Source organism: Xiphophorus maculatus, chromosome 3 (genome assembly GCF_002775205.1).
Source record: "Xiphophorus maculatus strain JP 163 A chromosome 3, X_maculatus-5.0-male, whole genome shotgun sequence".
Lineage (NCBI taxonomy): Eukaryota > Metazoa > Chordata > Actinopteri > Cyprinodontiformes > Poeciliidae > Xiphophorus > Xiphophorus maculatus.
Window position 1 is genome coordinate 24,020,451 of NC_036445.1, and position 19,589 is coordinate 24,040,039.

Here is a 19,589-nt window from a genome sequence, read left to right on the forward strand (position 1 = left end):
TCCATTGTTTTGTCCAGAGTTGCCCTGTGATGAACTGGCAACCGGGAACAGACAAAGGATGGATGAAAAAACCCCGGCATGTTCCTGAGAGAACAGACAAGAAGGCAAAGAGAAAAAAAAAATAGAGAGACGGCCACCACTTGAAAGCGATTAATGATGCGTCTGTCAAGTCTTGTCTGTCGTTTTCTGAGGGTAACGTCATTGATGACTTAACCTAAACCTCGCCTGATTCATGGAGACGTTCGAGTTCTGGCGTGATTAATGAACAGACAGCTGTATATTGTGGATACGCTCACACAAGCACCAGGTCAAAGGGGAAAACTTGTTCATAGGTGCATTTTGGGAAGTTAATTTTCTCAGTGGTAACATTTTGATGCGGTGCAGAGTTTCTCTGCACGGTCTTAAAACAAAAAAAGCATCTCTTAATTATCTCAATTTAGGGCTGTAAAAGTAAAAGTCTTAAATTAAACCAATAACTACTGTATGAGGGATAGTGCGCTTCAATTCATTTATTGCATTGTGTTACATTTGCTCATCCATGGGTTTTAGAAGCAAACTAAAACCCATAAACAATAGCTTTTTTAAAGCTTAACAGAGTCTCCTTCATTTATCTTGTATAAATGATTTAAGTCTAAAATCTTATGTTTTCTTAGAGATTCTTGAATGTTATTTATGGAAACTATCAGAAATCCTATGACCTATCTCAAAAGGGTAATTCCTCTGAACTAGAGCACAATTGAAACAATATTATGTTTTGAAATAGAACAGACAGCTGTCTGAGACCTAATGTCTTTTTTTTTTTAATTATTGAAATATATTTGCCAGATACTATTGGTTGGTCATGTTACATACTCATTATACACAGAAAAATAGAAACTATAAGTTTAAACTGTGGAGAGAGAAAAAAACATGTGGTGCATTCTGAAATATGATATATGATTTCCTTGACTGGGGTGTTATTATTATTATTATTATTATTATTATTATTATTATTATTATTATTATTATTATTATTATTATTATTTCTTCGGCTGAAATGTTGCAAACATTTCTGAGTGAAATGATTTATTTTAGAAAAGAGAGTCTTACTAAGAAATTGTGCTGCAAAACTGTCTTTGACCAGCAGGGGGGGATATGTACAAGCAAATTAGATTTGAGAAACATGCTTTTGCATAATAATTGGCTGAAAAATACAACATTTTTTTCATATTCACACCCCAAAGTTGATGCCAGATGCAGAGTTCTCTTGCCCAAACATCTGAGCTCATCAGGACACAAACACAAACCATGCTACAGGTTTCTGTCCCGCCGATGTCCTGCTTTATAAAATCTCCAGTGCAAACACGCAAATCTAAATGACACTCTGTCTTTTGGTTCCATTTTAGCTTTGTCTGTCCATTACACTTTGGCAGTTCAAAGCTAGAGTGATGCACATCACACCTTCTACGTCGTAATATATATATTTTTTTAATGTTTTGTTTTTGTTGAGGTATGATAATAAAAAATACAAATGATACACTCAGCCTTAACAGTAAATAGAACTACGTTTTCATTTATTTAGACTTTAACAGTGACAGTGTCAGCACCACCTCATCTGACATGTACACATTCAAGTAAAAACAACCAGAAAGACACTCGGAAGAGCTTGCTTGCTTAAGTGCATTTTTAAAAAAGAAAGAAAAAAATAGATGTACACACATGTATTTAAAAATTAAAACATTGCAAAAATGTGCAAGATACGTATTTCCCTAAAAGGAATCCTTAAACGAACAAAGGGCATTTAGGAGAAGAGCAGTGGCCGTTAACTCTTCAGTTTTGTGCCTCAGTCTCTAGTCATAACAGTTTTATTGTGCTTTTTGGTTTTTGTACAGGTTTTACTGACTCCTGTGCTGAGGTAAATCTGTGCATCTGTGCAGATGCACAGATTTACCTCCTCTCCTATTACAGTGTCTGCACCATAAAATTAATCACTTCACTTAAGGCCACAAGCAAATACGTGCAACTGTTCTCCCCCTGCAAGTGCATTTTAAACCTACGAGTAATGAAGTCATTCCCGTTAAGTGAAAATAAATAGAAAACGTTAAAAGACTTTCACAAGACACCTCGTGTTGGGTGACACAATCAAAGCTGGCCACAACAGGACAAAGCTTTTAACGGCTCCTCCGCCAGTTTCGCAATGAGCTTTTCATGTTTCCTCTAGTCTCTAGGAGTCGCATTTCAACCGACCGGAATACGAACTCGCAGAACCGGTCCGCAGAACCAGTCTCTTAGGCTTTGTGCAGCATGTGGGATGCTCTCATGCAGGTGCAGTGGAGAGAGCTGATGCTCCACTCTGGTTGGGTTTTGAGGCGTCGCAGCCTCAGAGAAGAAACCTCGTTTGCTTGACGCTGCCATTCAGTCCCTGCACGGTCCAAACTTCGATGTCCAGAACAGTGAAGTCCTCGTGCGTGGACAGAGGAGCGTTGTGGAAGGTGGGGAAGGAAAAGCTCGCACCGCAGCACAAATCTGCGTCCAGCCAGAGGGCAAATCCACCCCTAAAAGAGAGAAAACATATACATTTAGAAGGAGAATCTTTGAAATATATTGCAGCGCATTTTAAGAACAGGAACAGAGCCTACCCTCCTCCACCAATCTGCAGAGGTTCCCTGCTGCCACTCACAGAGTAGGAGTTCTCTCCACTTCACTTGTATTGCTAAAGAAAACACAAATAAAAGATATTAACAGTTTTAGCTTTAAATCGTTTTTGTTATGTCCTTCTTCAACCTATATCTTTGGCTGACATCGATAAAAGAACCTATGTGTCCATCCAATTAGTAGTAGTAGTCTCACATATTTATGTTTCTCTAACAGGTTCGTGTTAAGAATGACAATTGAAAGTGTGAACTTTAATTATTACTAATGCTACATTCAGAGACGTGTCTGAAAATAAAAGCTCCCCCAACCTTCTACCTGGAAATCAGGACCGAAGCTGAACAAGAAGGTCTGGCCAGTAAATATTTACTGACTGAACGGATCTGAGCAGAAAGCCCCAAACACCTGAAAATAACAACAACAACAACAACATCAGTTTGTTAATTGGTGTTTTGGCTTGTTGGGAACCTGTCAGATCCAGATGCAAACCTTTGTGAACATGTCTTTGACGACCAGCAGCACTGGGCTGTCCAGGTTAGCTGTGTTCCTATAGAGCAGGGGTGTCCAAAGTGGGTCCTGGAGGGCCGGCATCCTGCATGTTTTGGTTCTCTCCCTGGTTTAACACACCTGGATCAAATGATGGCTCATTAGAGGCCTAAGAAGAACATTGACATGCTGAGAAGGTTGTTACTACCACCAGGGAGAGAACTAAAACATGCAGGATGCCTGCCTTTGAGGTCCAGCTGTGGGCACCACTGCTATAGAGCGTCTGCAGGCTTGTCCCATGGATGGAGGTACTGTACACCAGTTGCCATGGATACCCCTGGGTCTTTGGAGGCATGTGAGAAGCAAGCTGTGGGGAAATCATCAGTTTCTGATGAGATAACGCCCTTGGATGTCTCACTTGGGGCCTGCCTCTCTGACAGGAGCAGTGGGTTACCTTGAGCAGGTGATCTTCGCCCAGCAGCTGGCTGTGGTGTGTCAGGAAAGGCGGTGTGTGTTCAGGCTCATCGCTCTCCAGCTCAGACTGCACCGAGCTGTACAAACTCAAGCTGCGCTTGGATTCCGCCGCTGTGATGATCCGCAACAGGGATGCACAAGGATGCAACAAGTTGCTAAAAATAAAATGTAACTTAGGGTGGCCAAGCGTCCGTATTTCCCGGGACATGTCCGTATTTCACGTCCTGTCCCGGGCGTCCCGGGGTTTTTTAAGAACGTGAGGAAATGTCCTGTTTTTTAAATTACCTTCATTGGACCATTAAATTTACAGGCACTAGGGCACTGCGCTGCGTGTGACGTAATCCCTGAGCCGAGTCAGTGCGGGCAGCCTTGTTCTTAATCAGAAGATAGATAGCGTGGCTGTCAGTACGCCAACAACATGCCAAAGCGCAAATGTATGTTTACCGACGATTTACAAAAGAGTTTCCACACTTTCAGACCGGGTCGAGACAAATGGGAGGCCTTGTGCACAGTGTGCAAAGCAGGCACATATGTCTCGGTGTCCAATGGAGGTGCAAGGGATCTGAAAAGCCACCTGGACACCGAGAAACACAAAACAGCTGTCCGAGGTGAGAGTAGTGCTAGCTCGATCACACAGTACTTTGTCAAACCAGGGAACGAGGATGCAGTGAATGCAGCGGAGGCTGCATGGCCATTCCACACAGTGAAACATCACAACAGTTATCGATCTATGGACTGCACGAGTTCATTGTTGAAAAAGACCCTCCCCGATTCAGACACTCCCAAAAAGTTTAGTTGTGCCCGAACTAAGACCGAGGCTATTGTTGATGGTGTTCAGGCACCTCATTCTGTTGAAGTGGCGCACAAGGCGCTTGAAGACATCCCATTTTGTGGTGCTATTCATTCATTACAGGAATTGTTAAGCATTTTTTAATAAATACATTTTGAATAAAATTATCATTTGTTATTGGAGTTATTGTTGACTTTTACTGAAAAGCATTTTTAATAAACCAACTGTAAATATCATGTTATTGTAGGATTACATAGGCCTATGTTAAGTGAGTGCGTGCCACAGACATCTCTATGCATGGGAACAGAGATCCCCCCCGCGCGCTCCAAGGTGTCCTGGTTTTCCCAAATGAAAATATGGTCACCCTATGTAACTTCTTTTTTTTTCTTTTTACTTGTGTCTGTTCTTGCATGTGCTCATTTTGCTTTCAAAATGTCTTATCTCTGTGTCTTTGAAGCGAACTGTGCAAAGTCTATTTGTTTCGTAACGACTCCCACTCTCTTGAGCAAATAAAGTTAATCTCACTTCCACATACAGCTCCACACAGTCACTGACAGCATAAAGCGTGCAGATATTGTCCTGCCTTTTCCTGATAACTCCTGATTTCTCTGTGTTATTCTGAACTCTGTCGCTCCGATTGTACCGTATGCCCTCTAGAAGCACCTGTCCACGATTACTTTAAAAAAAAAATGGGACTGCTTCACTTTAATTAGTGGGGAAACTCAAGCTCCCCGGTGTGTTCTGCAAATGATCGTTGATTCCAGTGCTGATGGGAAGACCACGCCTGCTTCTGGGATATGGAGAGAGGGAATACATGGGATGCCCATATAAGGAATGTGGCATTTCCCACAACCCCAGGGACAACAGCCAGGCTCCATGCTTCTTCGAGTTACAGTAAAAGGGAGGGGAGGTCAGGTTTTCTCAAGAAACGCATGAGGTTTTTGGAGAAGCACACCGAGCCTGGATTCGTGCTTGTTGACGGGGTTGCTGAAGAGTTTGCTGATGACAACAAAGACTTTGCCCGCCGCAGGACGACGGCTGTCCTGCTGCCTGTTGGGTAGTTTTTTTCTAGTGACCATTCCACAAAGAAGGTGTAGAGAATGACTAGCCCTGCGTGCAAAAAATGCAAATATAATGAAAATTACTCATGAAAAGGGTACATTTGTTCTGTGGCTGCAAAGACAGTGTTTGTTTTTGAGGCTTAAATAAACAAACAGTACGGCGCTTTTCTTGTTTTCATAGACATTGGCTTTTTTTTTTGCATTTTTGTCAATGTTGTAATATGCTGCATGCGTTAGAGTAACACACAAAGTGAAAAGAAAACGTCCGTGGTTTTCAGGATTTACTTGATATAGACCATTCTGCTGCAGCTCCGGCTACACGTTCAGGGTTGTGGGTCTTGCCCAAAGATGAAACTCTGGATGAGTCTGAAGTTCTGGACAACTTTTTCAAATGTTTTCCCTTTATTTGGCTGCATTCATTTTCCTAATAACGCTAGCCTGCTATCCTGTCCCTTATATATATAAAACAAAAAAAAGCTTCCCACAATATGATGTGGCCACTGTGTTGATAGTGGCATTTAATCTAAAAAAAACCAACAAAAATCCACATGTAAACTCTACTTCCTTGGGAGTTATGAAAGCAAACTCCCAAACGGTTGTGCAGGACTTTATTTTTCAAGGCATCGAAGTAAAGATGAATGCAGATTTACACCGCAGTAAAAAGGATCCTCTGAGTTCACTTCAAGAAAATGCCATTTTTCTCCTTAAAGCTATTTTGTTACGTCCCCTGTGAAAATTGTAACAATTAAAAAGAAACGAATCAAAGAACCGAAGAACAGGATTCTTTTGCGACTTACTGAGTCTTCGTTAAAACCTGGGAAGAGTGAAAGGCTTGTTGTGTTTGACATCAACCAGCACCGACGCCTAAATTTGAATTTTATTTTTGTTTTGACTGTCGGAGACAAACTTATGTCATTTGTCCACATGTCAAACAAAAACATAAGCAACTCCTGAAGGCTCCACTGTGTCTGTGGTGAGGTTCAGTTTGGACGCATGCACATTTCTAACAAGCTAAAGAAAATAGAACGTCGTTATTCAAAGTTAAGACCAAAAATTAAAAAATAAACTACCACAATCAAAACCAATCCCATTTGTCACAGCTTTGTGATATTTCTCTGTACTCACTCTCCGACGTTGTAGGTCGTCCTCATGACAACCGAAGCTCTAGGCCAGGGGTCTCAAGCTCCAGTCCTCAAGGGCCGCTGTCCTGCAGTTTTTAGATGTGCCACAGGTACAAAACACTGGAATGAAATGACTTAATTACCTCCTTCTTGTGTAGATCAGTTCTCCCAGCCTTGCTAATGACCTAATTATTTTTATTCAGGCGTGGTGCAGCAGAGGCACATCTAAAAGTTGCAGGGCAGTGGCCCTCCAGGACTGGAGTTTGAGACCTGTGTTCTAGATGGTCTAAATGAAGAAAACTGATCACTTTGAGAGCTAAATACTGATGAAATGGTTCCACTGTGACTTCGCCATCCCTTCTCTTTTCTAAAATCAATTTGCAAAGATAAGGCCCTTTTGACTAAAAGCCCTCACTTTTATCAGCTGACAGCTCCACGCGGCTCACAGAGTACGTGCAGGCCGTGTGAAGCTGCCAAAAGCCCAAAACGGGTGAAACATTAACCTGTTCGGAGGCTCTGTCTGTCTGTCTGTCTCTGCCGTCCGTCCGTCTGTCCGTCCGTCCTTAAATTTGGCCGCAGCAAAGGCGCTCTGCTTATCTTCTTTGCTGCACCTCATCATCTCATCAGTAGTAATATGCTTCTTCTCTACTGGTGCTGTACTGGAGTGCAGATTTTTATAACTCCAAAGCAATTCAAAGTGTAATTTTTTGCAATCTTCTCTGCATTTTCTTTATATATAGAAATAAAGAAATATATATATATATATATATATACAGTATGTATATAACTGTTTTGCTTCCACTTCTTTGCCACTGGATTCCTGGATTTGTTGCACAAATCCTTTATTAATTGAGAACAAAACACAATCCAGAAAGAAACCGGTTGCTTAGGAGACCAAGTTTTGGCGCAGATCTGTCACTCCATCTATTTTCAGAATGAGAATCTCATGCTGCTCAGCTTTGCAAATACATTTAGCACCCGCAAATACATTTGCGCGTCTGCCCTGTAGTGGTCACTCAGCATTTATCTTTCGGTCGCATTGCCATATTTTTTCTATTAGAAATTAAAAACCTAATCAGAAATTATTCCACTTTTATTGTAGAACCTAAAAGTATATTTATGGTGTAAGCTAATATTTGATTAAGCAGCTTAAACTACACTTCACTCCAAATGCAACAAGTGCCAACGTGTCGCTGGAGATTGGCAGCCGTAATTGTTGGGGATTTCTGAAGTTACATTACTTCAGTACTTTTCGCTTGTTCTCTTGCGCATTCCTGACCGCATAAATTTGGTTTTAACAAATGGGAATGACTCAGAAACATTTGGCACATCTTAAAGGTGTCCATTCCTCCAGAATCTATCTCATCCTATAAACTCATCCCTTACCAACAACCTTTTATCCGACCGTTGGACTGCAGCGTTCTCCGAGAATAGCCACACTGATGGTTTCCAGTGATTCCGGTTTCCACAAGTCGCTTTGGTTTGGTCATTGCTTTATATGCAGCTAGTAAATTAGAGACTGAGGACAGAAAGCAAATATCTCATCAGACCCGACATTACTGTGACACACTGAGCTGTAGATCAGTAATCTAAGGTCAAGCTTCTCTTCTTAAATTTTTAGCTCTTTTAGATTAAATCACAGTACAGATGCTGCTTGTTAGTTATGTTGTTGTAGCTGAGAAGTGTGTCAGAATGCTTTGAAAGGTGCAAGGAATTCAACTGTATGGCACCTAAATTACCAATGAACTACAATAACCTGAATAACCCTGACACTAACACCACTGGCTGAGTTTCCTGTCTTTGTCCTGTTTTATACAGCCCGCAGTGTAAACATATCTTCATCCTCCTGGACTTTAGTCCCGTTTTAGTTTGCTTTGTCAGTCCGTTAACCTTGTCAGTTTTAGCAGTGAACAGAATACGTCTCGTTAGTTTTCAGAAAATGAAATGGCGAAAGTGCCACTTCTCCTGATGTGTGAAGGAAACAGACCAGCAACGTGCTGAAAAGAGTTAGCTTATTTATGTCCATTTTCAAAGGAAATAAATAGATGCATGTACTGTACATATTTTAATATAATTTTAAACATTACAAAAAATGAACAAAATACCTTTTCCCTAAAAAAAATTCAAAGGAGAACAGAGGAAATGAAATAGAGGCCACAGTTAACACCTACAGTAGGTTTCGCTTCCTCAAAAGTGCCTTGGGTTCTCATTGTTACAGTTTAATCGTGTGTGTTGGGGGTGAAGGGGCGTGGCGTGCAGGCGTGTGTGCGTGTGTGTGCGTGTGTGTGTGCGTGTGTGTGAGCATGTGTGTGTCTTGACCTGTTTTATTTGGTTCTCACTTCCTGCGCTTCTAGAAGTAGACACACAGATTTAGGTCATGTCCTCTAACCGTCTGCACCATAAAATGATGGAAACAAATGCAAATGTGTACATAGATTCCACTTGCAAACACATTTTACTTTTATTTTTCAACCAAGTCAACTAAAAATATATAGAATGTGTTAAAAGTTTGAAACAGTAAAAGCTATCATCATTGTTGTTAACGTTGTTATTTCTTTCCTATGGAAATTGTACCTGGCTCAAGCACTCTGTGGGTTTTGCGCATTCTTCCTGGACAGAGTCAACGAGAAAAATGTGTTTTCTTTGATTTTCGTCACCGTAGGAAGCACACCTGCCTGAGTTTAGCTTTGTCTCTTTTCTGGGTAGAGCCAGTTGCTAGTCCTGTTGCTGCCACTGACTGTGTTCTCTTTATCCATTTCACAAAGGAAAGCTCGTGTGGCCCAAAGCCAATGCATTTATTTTCTATGACTGCTTCTTTTTCTCTCAGCTACAAGCCAGTCACTGAATGTGGCCAGTCAGTCTAAGACTGTTTATGCTGCAGGTTTCTCTCTGTTACAAAAGACTGCTTCCTTTCCACTGTCACCATCTGCATCCATGATGGATATCTTCTAAGTCAGTGACTGAATGTTAGTGGCTGGATGAATTTTGTTTTGGTGGGATCGATTGATTGATCAACTGAGTTTGACTGTGATGCTGTACTGGCTGTACCAAATATGACCATTGAATTATAGTGTAATGAGCTCAACTGGTTTAAACTGAACTCTACATGGCACAGCGCCATTAGTGTTTAAAGATTGGCACTTTGGAAACTTATAAAAACTTCTAATATTGCTAATAGTGCTCTGGCATACATTTCTTTATCTTTTGAAATCCGAGACTTCAAGAAAGACAATCTGAGGTGTAGTGGGAACATTTTAAGGTTACTATGATTATTAGCAGAATCTATGCATAGCAGCATTGTGGTTCTTGTGTGATGCATGAGCTCATGAAAAAGACTCCTGAAGGAGTTTAGCTTCTCTGGCCTCAGCATTACAATTAAGTCATTGAATTGTTTCTTCATCTTCATCATGGCTCCCAGTGAAAGAAGACGTGCGCTTGCTGTCTGCTGTCTGTTCTGTAGCCAAGTAGATGATCAAACTATGTGAATGGAGTGAAACTCTCCCTATAAAAGTGTAAACTGTGTTCTGCTCGAGGCTCTTTCTCCTGACTGCGATCAGTGAGCAGAGGCTTCGAACGCTGTAGAGCCTTCGAATAAATTCTGATTGAGAATATATGCTTTCTCTGGCTCTTGAAACAGTTTCCCCCCTCACTCTTTGTTAAAGGAAAATTCCCACAACAGAGTTTAACAATCCGCCCTGATATTCTTGCACAAGAGAAACAGTGAGACAATCTACTGGAGATTGGGCCACTTCTGGCAGACAGACTATATCAGTAGAGCACGCTTGAAAAAACAATCAGCCGCAAAGCTTGTAAGTTGAAGCAGACATGCAGGTTTTCATATGTGAACATGTGTACATGTGGCCTTAATCGCCTGTAATGGCCGATTATTCATGCTTGATCTGGGAAGTGAGGTTCCTGACTAATTTGAAACTTTTAAGCAGGAAAGTTAAAAAAAGTAACAGTTGCTGTATGTGTTTTTTTTTCTTAGAAAGGTGACGTTTTTCTTTTGAATCAGATTAACAGAGTTCATGTTAACAGAAGAAAAACAATTCTCTTCGCAAGCACGCAAAAGCGTACTGCCGTCATTTCCTTTCCAGGATATCATGCAGCTTGTTGATGGTCTCTCATCAAATCTGGTAAATTCTTTTCATGACGCCGGATGCCCCGGCCTTTTTCAGACATGGGAAATGTTACTATGAGGGAGTCTGGTTCACTTTCACTGAAAAAAGATGGGATACACACTCAACTGGAGTGCAGATGGCAAAAGTATTTATATCCCTCAACCATTTTGTCAGATTGAAACAAAAAAAACTTCAGGGTAGTCGATTGGCATTTTTTTTATTAGACCGGGGCAAGGCAGTGCATAAATGGAGGAAAGACAATAGTAGTTATTGACTGAATCTGCTTTTTGAAATATTTAATATAAGTTCAAATTAATTCATTTTTTGTTTGCTCATTTATATTTAAAGTTAAAGCTAAATAGTTTTGTTCATTAGCACACAGTTAAATGTGTGTGTCAAAGTTAACCAGTGATGTATCTAGGATGGTAAGATCACTACTGTTTTTATGAAACACAAATGAAGTCCAACACAGGTAGTTGGTCTAACTCTAACCATAAGCTTAGTAGAGGGGTGAGAACAAAAAAAAAAGAACTAAATGTGGCTTCCTCTGCTTTTACAGGAACATCTTGCATGGGAAATTTTCATGAGCAGAAAGTTGCTGTGGTTAAACTCTAACCACGGCAACGTTCATCTTTTCTCTCTTAAAATTTTTTTTTACAAACAGATCAAAAGATAACAGAACGTTGATGGTTGGGTTCTGAAACAAATTTCTTTTTTCGGTTTTCGATTCCCAAAACAAATGTCCAAGAGAGTTTTCTCCTCGGATTTAGTTTTTCTTTTAGTCTGTTTGTTCCTCTTTGTAGGTTTCTTTTAAGGGAGGGGGGGGGGGGGCCGTGTGGCTCTGCGGTAGAGCACCGAGCAGCAGCTACAAATGAAAAACGGTCACTAGTGCGGCAAAGATACAGAGAAAATGTTTAACAAACAAAAACAAACTAGAGACGGTGCATTTTTGTGAGGAACATGCTGGAACTTAAGGACATAGATGTAGAACCCCCCCCCCCCTGTAAAACCACCTGAATTAAAAGTGACCAGAATTAATGGAATATATTTTTGCCTAATTTTAAAACACAGAGGATCTTTCACTACATAAGTCGGACAAACAACTCCAAACAGAAAGTCCACTGGAAATAAATATCCACCACGTCAGAGTTAGTACCGTGATGTGGGAAACATATTCTACTGACCTTCAACATTTAATTCCCCACATTGCAAAAATAATTTCCTAAACAAATGTCTCTGTTGTTGAGGTAGAAACACCTGCGGTTTAACGTCCTGCCACATCCACTTCATGTATTTAAGCTACTTACTGACAGAGTTATGGAACTAACCACGGACCACAGGCAGGAAAGTTCCTCTGTCCTACATGTTACAATAGCTGCTGCTGAAGTAACTAGACAAAGTATAAACCCGGAGGATAAACATGTCCAGTTCTGGATTATTCTGTTTTGCTTTGTTTGTCACACTAAAAGGTTTCAGATCGTCAAACGTACTTTGATATAAGACAAAGATGACCAGAAGAAATCCTGATTTTTCAGAGACATTGCTCATGTCTGTTGCATCATTGCCTTGTTGCATAAACTAAGGGTTTAATTTAGCAAAACCAGGGTCGGACATTCTCCTTCATGATTTAATTCTGCCAGAGTCGGTGGTTCTATCAATGGCAAGGTGCCCAGAACAGAAGATCTACTGCCCCACTTAATGTTGCCACACAGATTCTATTTATGTAATTTCTTGATTTTACTGGTCTGAAAGTTATCAGGTCAGGCTGTGGCCTCAGGGAAACTGAACTCAGCTTCCCTGTGCAGACAATTAATTCTTTAATTAACAATAAAGTGGGGTTAGTTTTCACCTTCTCTTTTTGTATTTACTGTTGTTACCTTCGACGTTCAAGCTTGTTCGATGATCTGAAACGTTTTAACAGTGACAAAAAGGAACAGAAGAAATCTGGGGGAGGGGGGGGCGCAAACACAGCCATATTTTCAGAAACAGGTAAGTGAAGTTTTAGAATAAAAAGAGCCCTGAAGAACTCGTCGGCGTACGCACACTTTCGCTGATCCATGCACCACTCTGCATTCCACATCCCCCAAAGTTCAGTTTACGTCAGCGGCCTACAAGTTTAGACTTGACATTGTTATCCTTCTAGAAGTGTTTGCAATCAACTCTATCCTAACTTTGGGTCGTGCTTGTGGAGAAAAAGAAAAAAAAAAGAGCATATTGAATCATAACATGCATGAGGGAAATTAAAATCGACATACAGAATCCAAGCATCTCTCTAAAACTGAAATTATGGGTTATCCTCTGTCATACCTGATTGACGTCACGCATTTGGCAGTTTGGCGTTAGGCGCTTTCCAGATGTGTCAGTGCACACTTTGAACTGCTTAGCTTTTTTTTTGCTTGGTAATAAAAACGTGTTAATGCAAACATTCTGCAGAAACACTAAGCCACTGCACTGATTGGTGTCAATTCTCTAACATGATATTCAAACACGAAAGAATAACGTCACTAGCATGACCCAACATTTAGAAACTCCTCTAACAGCTTTAACAGTAAATACAGTAAATAATTTATGGTCATTTCTTTTATCAATACAACATGCTGCCAGGTCCAGGTCAAGACGGCGGCATACATAATAAGATATTCAGGTTTGCTGGAGGGATCTCTAAAGATAATAGTTGGGAATCCCAAGAAATGTATGTGGAGCAACCACTTTCAGCTTCTTTTATAAAATTATGAAACTAGAGACAAACTAAAGCTGCAATAAGAAAAACTAACCCTGCAACATCACAGATGAGCCCTCTGTGAAATGACACAATGATGGCTCAGAGCCATGAGACAACTTAGTGGTTCAGTCTAAGATTACGTCTTCTGATGATGTGCTGCGTTCAGGTACGTTGGACAATCAGGCCAAACAGATGTCATGTCAATCTAGGACATAACATCTGTTTCGCAGTTGGAGCCGGTCGTACATTGTCAGATCGCCATATATGCACCAACTGACAGCTGCATGTACGTTCAGCTGTATGACCTGTGAAATCACCTTATGCTTTATTTTTATCAGCTGTATGACACCCTGACAACAGTTTACCTTTCAGACCATCAAAGAAATGATGAATCACAGAAGTAAATAGATATTTATGTCAGTGGCCTGAATGCTGAACTGACGGCTCCTCTAAATGTGGCGGACTTTTTGAAGACTGTGTGTCTGCTCCTCCGTTCATTCGTGACAGCTGCAGGTAAACCTTATGCTTGCCAGGAAAACGAAGTCTAGAACAGAAGAGTTCAGAAAACCACGACCCTAATTAGGCCATTTCATTGTTTCTCTGTCTAAAGCCAACAACATGCACTTTTAGAACCGTTCAGTCTCAAATCGCTACTAAAACATGTTGTAAAATAAATACTTCATAAAACACCAACTGAGTTCTTTTGGCTTTAATTGTTCTAGTTAAAGTTTAACTAAAGTCTTCAATTCAGATCCTTGAGCAGTGTTTTTTTCTGCCAGTGATAAAAGGTATAGTTCCTTGTAACTTATCTCTTGGTGTAAAATAGATATTAAATGCGTATGGTTGATTTATAAATATATGTGTGTGTGTGTGTGAATATTTTTGTTTGAGCTGTTAACCACTTTAACCCAGTTCGCTCTTTCAATTAACCACATCACAAGACACATTTTACGTTTGACAACATCTCTATTTTTTTTTTTTATTAAGCTTAATCAATTCCAAAGGAAAAGCTTAACAACATGTCATTTTACTGAAACACACATCTTTTCCAGGAAAAAGAACTGCGGCGGTGCCAGCACTGCCTGTCAGAACCAGATTCGCGCGCAAACAAATAAACCAAACAGACGTACAAGCAAAAATGTGCTTTAGTTTCTCGTTTCAAATTTTCTGTATATAAAAAAAAAGGATTTATCTATAAATAATCACATACAAAAATAAGCCAAAGATTTCAAACATTAATTATTTGTATCTTACAGCTACTGTATATACTCCAAAGAGGAACATAGTGGCATTACATTAGACGGTTAACGGTTAGTTTTCACTTCCTCCTCATTCACCACATGTACAGATTACAGTTCGCTAGTCGTAGTGCAAAGCAGTGCTTTATCTCACCTCATCAGATTTGGTCTGGTCAAAGGAGTTACACTGAAATGAAACCAGCTCAGACAGGCAGCTGTATCTACTATCCTGTTACAGTGTTTTTTTTTACCATCAAGCAAATAATGCACAAGCAGGTATAAACACACACACACACACACCCACACACACATCACAGGCCATGCATACAATTTTAGAACTGTAAACAAACACGTCTTTCAGTGTGAACGTTGCGTCGAAATGCTTTTCAGGATCGCAGAAGGCCACCGGCGGGGGTGACTCCGGCGAACACCCAGAGGGGTTTACAGGAACAGGAAGCATGAATTGTGGGATTTCAAGTCGCCACTCGCTTCCAACAGTCCCAGTTCACCGAGCAGGAAGCCCACCGAGGGAACCAGTCGCGTACGGCTTCGTGCTGCGCAGGTTGCTCTGGTCCCGATGCGTCTCTGACGGCGGATGCCCCGTCTGGATGCAGCACACGGGTTGGCTGACCTTGAAGTGTCATAACTTCAGACAGGAAATCTTAATTTCTTAATGCTTCCCCGTTCAGTTCTGCACAGTCCAGACTTCAACGTCTTGCACGATGAAGTCTTCATTGGTGGAAAGAGGAGCGTTGCGGAAGGTGGGGCAGGAAAAGCTGGCGCCGTGGTACAAGTCAGCATCCAACCAGAGAGCAAAGCCAGCCCTATAAAAAAAAGAGAGAGAGAAAACATATATAAAATTAGAAATTAAATCTTTGACTTCTTCTTCTTATTGCTTTATCATAAACTGCCTCTTTCATATTAGCCAGGAGTGAAAGAAAAGGAGAACGTACCCTCCTCCACCAATCTGCAGAGATTCCCAGTTGCCGTTCACAAAGTAGGAGTTCTCCCCGCTCCACCTGTATTGCTAATGAGAATTAAGCACAAAATGTTAGTCAATTGTACTTTTTTTTTGTGATACTATACATTTAATAACAGCTTTCCTATTGATAATAAAAATGGAGTCCCCCCCTACCTGGAAGTCAGGATTGAAGCTGAACAAGAAGGTCTCGCCCGTTCCGTAGCAGTATTTACTGACTCTGAATGGATCCGAAGAAAAAGCTCCAAACACCTGAAGGCAACAAAAGTCAGCAGCTCGTTAGTCAATGTTTTGGTTTTGTTACTCATGTTAAAATCTGTGTTGAAGCCAACAGTCAAGATGCAAACCTTTTTGTGCATGTCTCTGATGACCAGCAGCACGGGGCTGTCCAGGTCGGCCATGTTCCTGTAGAGCGTCTTTAGGCTGCTCCCATGGTTGATAGTGCTATAAACTAGTTGCCACGGATACCCCTGGGTCCTTGGAGGCAAGTTAGCTGCAATCTATTGTGGGAGGGGGGAAAAAAAGATGATCTTATAAATCTATTGCTAGCTTTTCAAGTCCAAAATAATAACACAAAAGTAACTTTTCCACTAGAGCTGGACAGGTTTGTGGAGTAACACTCACCTTCTGCAGGCGAAAGTCATCCAGCAGCTGGCTGGCATGGCTCAGCACAGGAAAATCATCCTCAGCCTCCTGGTACTCGGTCTCATCCACCTCAGACTCCACAGAGCTGCAGAGACTCAGGCGATGCTTTGAGTCCTTCACCGTGATGATCTGAGCAGAAGATGTCAACAAAGCCATGAGAAGACTGTTGTCTTCCCCCACATATGTTCTCTTTGCCTGACATTCGTTTTTTTGTCACATTACAGACTTGTCCTACAGATGCGCAGCTGTACGTAAAACCCCTGAGCGCTTGGCATCAAATAATCTGCTTAATAATCTCACCTCAACGTACGGCTCCGCACAGTCGCTGGCAAAATAAAGCACTCGGACATTTTTCTGCCTTTTCTTCATAGCTCCCGAGTTGTCCGTCAACCTCTGCGCTCTGCTCTTCCACATGTCTGCTCTCGCTGAAGGGAAACTTTCTCCCCTTATAAAGCCTCTGCGGCGCTTTCACTTTCATTAGTCGGAAATCCAACCGCATGGCTGCTTATTGGCTAACCGTTGCGACTAGAGTTTTGCTTTCCTTCATACATGGAAACGGAAACCCTGCCCCGAGCTACAGAGGAGGAGGAGAAAGGATGTCCATATAAGGAAGGAGGGTTTTCCCATCATCTCAAAGCTTACAGGTTGTTTTTTTTTTTTTTTTTTTTTGGCTTTTTTTTTTTGGCCTGCAGGGCCCTCAGCTTGCTTTACTGTAACAGAGGAGGGGCGAAATTCTCCTGAAGAATGTCTCTGGCTGCTGAGAGCAGAGCTCAACAATCTCTGACTTGTTTTCTTGTTTTTCTTTCTTTGTCTGAGAAAAAAGAAACAAAAAAAACTTACCTCCCACTTCTTTGCAGCCTTGGGCTTGCTGGCCCAGGGCTGCTGCAACACCCAGATGTGTTCCGGCCTTCTCCACGACACCACATGGTAGGCGCTCTGGCGTTTCTTCCTGACGTTGTTGTAGGCCTTGCAGCGCTTCTTCTTGCCTTTGCTGTAGATGTCTGGAGACCATTGCACAAAGAAGGTGTAGAGGTGGTCAACCCTGCAGGGCAAAGGGAGCGAAGATGGTTTGATTTCGAATAAGGTGCAGCATGCCAAACTGGAGACGAATCGCTGAAATCCCACCCAGTTCTTGCTAAATTCAAGCACATGTCATCCTGCTCAAGGCCCTGCAGGATTGGTTGATTATCTAAACTCGATAAACTGATGTCAGACTGGCAGAGGACATGCCAAGACACATAAAATCAGGGTGCTGATTTTTTTTTAAGTTTGTGCTAAGTACTTAGTGTTAGCGTTGTGTCATTTTGAAATGAATATAGGAACTTGTTTTGGTGGCATTACTTCATGCTGTGTTGCAAATTTGTCATTTTCCGCCATCAAGTGCTGGAAATAGGGATATTTTTATTTAGAATAAGAGAGAACTGTTGTCAACAGCTTAGATAAATGATTCTTTTAGAGTAAATGTAGGAAACAAAAGTTTTGTTGTGGTTTACGTTTGTGGTTTTCCACAGACTGGTGTGTGTGTGTGCGTGTGTGTGTGTGTGTGTGTGTGTGTGTGTGTGTGCAGTCATGCAATGGTAAGAAGAAAATGCAAAATGTTATTTTAAATTGTGAATTAAATTGATAAAGTTGTTAATGTGCACAAATAGCTGGAAACTGGGACATTCTTTAAACTTTCCCAGTTGCAGCTTTGCGGGGCTAAATTAGCAACACTTTTACTGAAGACTGAATTGCTTTACCTTCTAAAGACAAATATTGTGGAATTAAATGCTAGTAATTAATATGATTTATTTTAATTTTCTCAGTCTTACTTTTCCAAATTTAGAAAATCTAAATAAAAAACAACAACAACATAATAGCCTAGAAAATTGCACTGCAAAATCACAGATTCCCTAATGTAATAATAAAAAAAATTACATTTGCCATAAAAAAAAAAATACTCAAAACAAAACATAGAAATAGTTTATTTTGCAGGACAATAAGCTCTTGTTCCACAAAAGAGAAACACTTTGAACTCCTTATTTTTTACAAACATGCTGATCTGTCAGCTCATATGGAAAACCACGCAGAGCAGCACATTCAACACTTTCAGAGCTACTTACTCTCCAACGCTGTAGACAATTCCCATAACTGAAGACGAAGCCGTAGACGCTAAAGAGCTGAAGTCAAGTTGATAGCCTGAAGGCTCACAGCCGAAGTAGCGTTTCCACCTCGGCCCTGCCATCCCCACAATTTATAGGAGCGGATCAATTCGCTGAGATAAGCCCCTTTGACCATAAACCCTTCCCCCGTCTCTCCACACGGCCTGCACGTACTCTGTGGGCCGTGCAGATCTGTGCCTTGAAAACCAACGCTGGTAAAACATTAACCTGACCTGCTCCCAGTGTCCATCCTGACGTTTGGTGGAAGTTCAGTTATTGTGTCAAAGTAAGGCTCGGTTAAAGAAAATGGCGAGTTGACAGAGAGATAGCGGGCCTGAAAGTATGTCATTCAGATTGATTAGCCTGTTTTATTGTGTCTTTCTGGCTCCTTGGGGCCCTGATAGATCTTATCGTCCCATTAGGAGTGCAGATATGGAAGATTTCTTTGCATTGCAACACAATTTCTTTTTTTAATGGGAGTAATGTCAGCATTCAATAATTAATGCCATTTGTGCACTTCATGTTTTTCCTCATTTTGATTATAGTCACTAAAAGGGAGAGTTTATTTAAGATGTGTCAGTTAATGGTGTTTGGAAGCATTTTCTTTTTTCTACTCGACTCAATAACGAGTTTGACTTTGTTTTTTCATTTTTCAGGCGGTTACACGAATGTATAAAGACATTACATCACCGCCTGCCATCACACTCACATCCAGATTATCATGATTATCAGAAGTTGTTATTTCCCTATGATTTTCCTAAAACAGCGTCAAATAGAAACGAGCCTTGTTGGCAGGGATTGTGTCTGGAAATACATTTTCATCCCATCTCGGAGGTTTTGAGGTCAAAACCACCTCGGCCGTTTTGTTTATTCTGTTTCAGATCATTGATCATTTGTTTTTTTCAGACGGGAGGGTTCGAAAAACACGGGGGGCCCGTGATATACGGCACGCTCCATTGTCTGACTCTCTGTGTTTACCTTTGAGATTTAATCAGATCGGCAAAGGCCGAGTATGGCGTCGATCGTTTGTCGGCAAGCGATTATTCAATACTTGCCATTCAGACGTAATCGGTGTGAAGGGATCATTAGTATTGCAACGCTGGTGTTCAGACTAAACTGGTGTTTCAAGAGAGATAGATCAAGTATTATGAAGATCGGCATCCAGCGATGTTTTAATCAG

At 41.1% G+C, this 19,589-nt stretch overlaps 1 protein-coding gene and 1 pseudogene across 1 annotated transcript; both read right to left on the reverse strand.

Moving 5' to 3' along the window:
• Window positions 1-1,530: 1,530 nt before the first annotated feature.
• Window positions 1,531-6,702, reverse strand: LOC102219043 (annotated as a pseudogene).
• A 7,650-nt stretch (window positions 6,703-14,352) lies between these two features.
• LOC102219305 (nuclear receptor coactivator 7-like) lies at window positions 14,353-18,535 on the reverse strand. The gene is made up of 7 exons (XM_005799032.2): window positions 18,371-18,535; window positions 17,109-17,310; window positions 16,248-16,397; window positions 15,971-16,123; window positions 15,780-15,875; window positions 15,598-15,671; window positions 14,353-15,468 (listed from the first exon to the last, which is right to left on the reverse strand). Exons 1-7 carry the CDS (start codon window positions 18,490-18,492, stop codon window positions 15,330-15,332), a joined length of 936 nt encoding a protein of 311 aa, XP_005799089.1. The 5' UTR covers window positions 18,493-18,535; the 3' UTR covers window positions 14,353-15,329.
• Between the last annotated feature and the right edge of the window lie 1,054 nt (window positions 18,536-19,589).

Bases quoted from the DNA above. Each gene is read 5' to 3' on its own strand.
- LOC102219305 (XM_005799032.2), bottom strand. From the start codon at position 18,492: ATGGCAGGGCCGAGGTGGAAACGCTACTTCGGCTGTGAGCCTTCAGGC. The intron at 16,124-16,247 runs GTGAGTGTTACT...CTCCCACAATAG, and splicing joins ATGACTTTCGCCTGCAGAAG to ATTGCAGCTAACTTGCCTCC. The intron at 15,469-15,597 runs GTACGTTCTCCT...TTTTTTTTATAG, and splicing joins CTGCAGATTGGTGGAGGAGG to GGCTGGCTTTGCTCTCTGGT.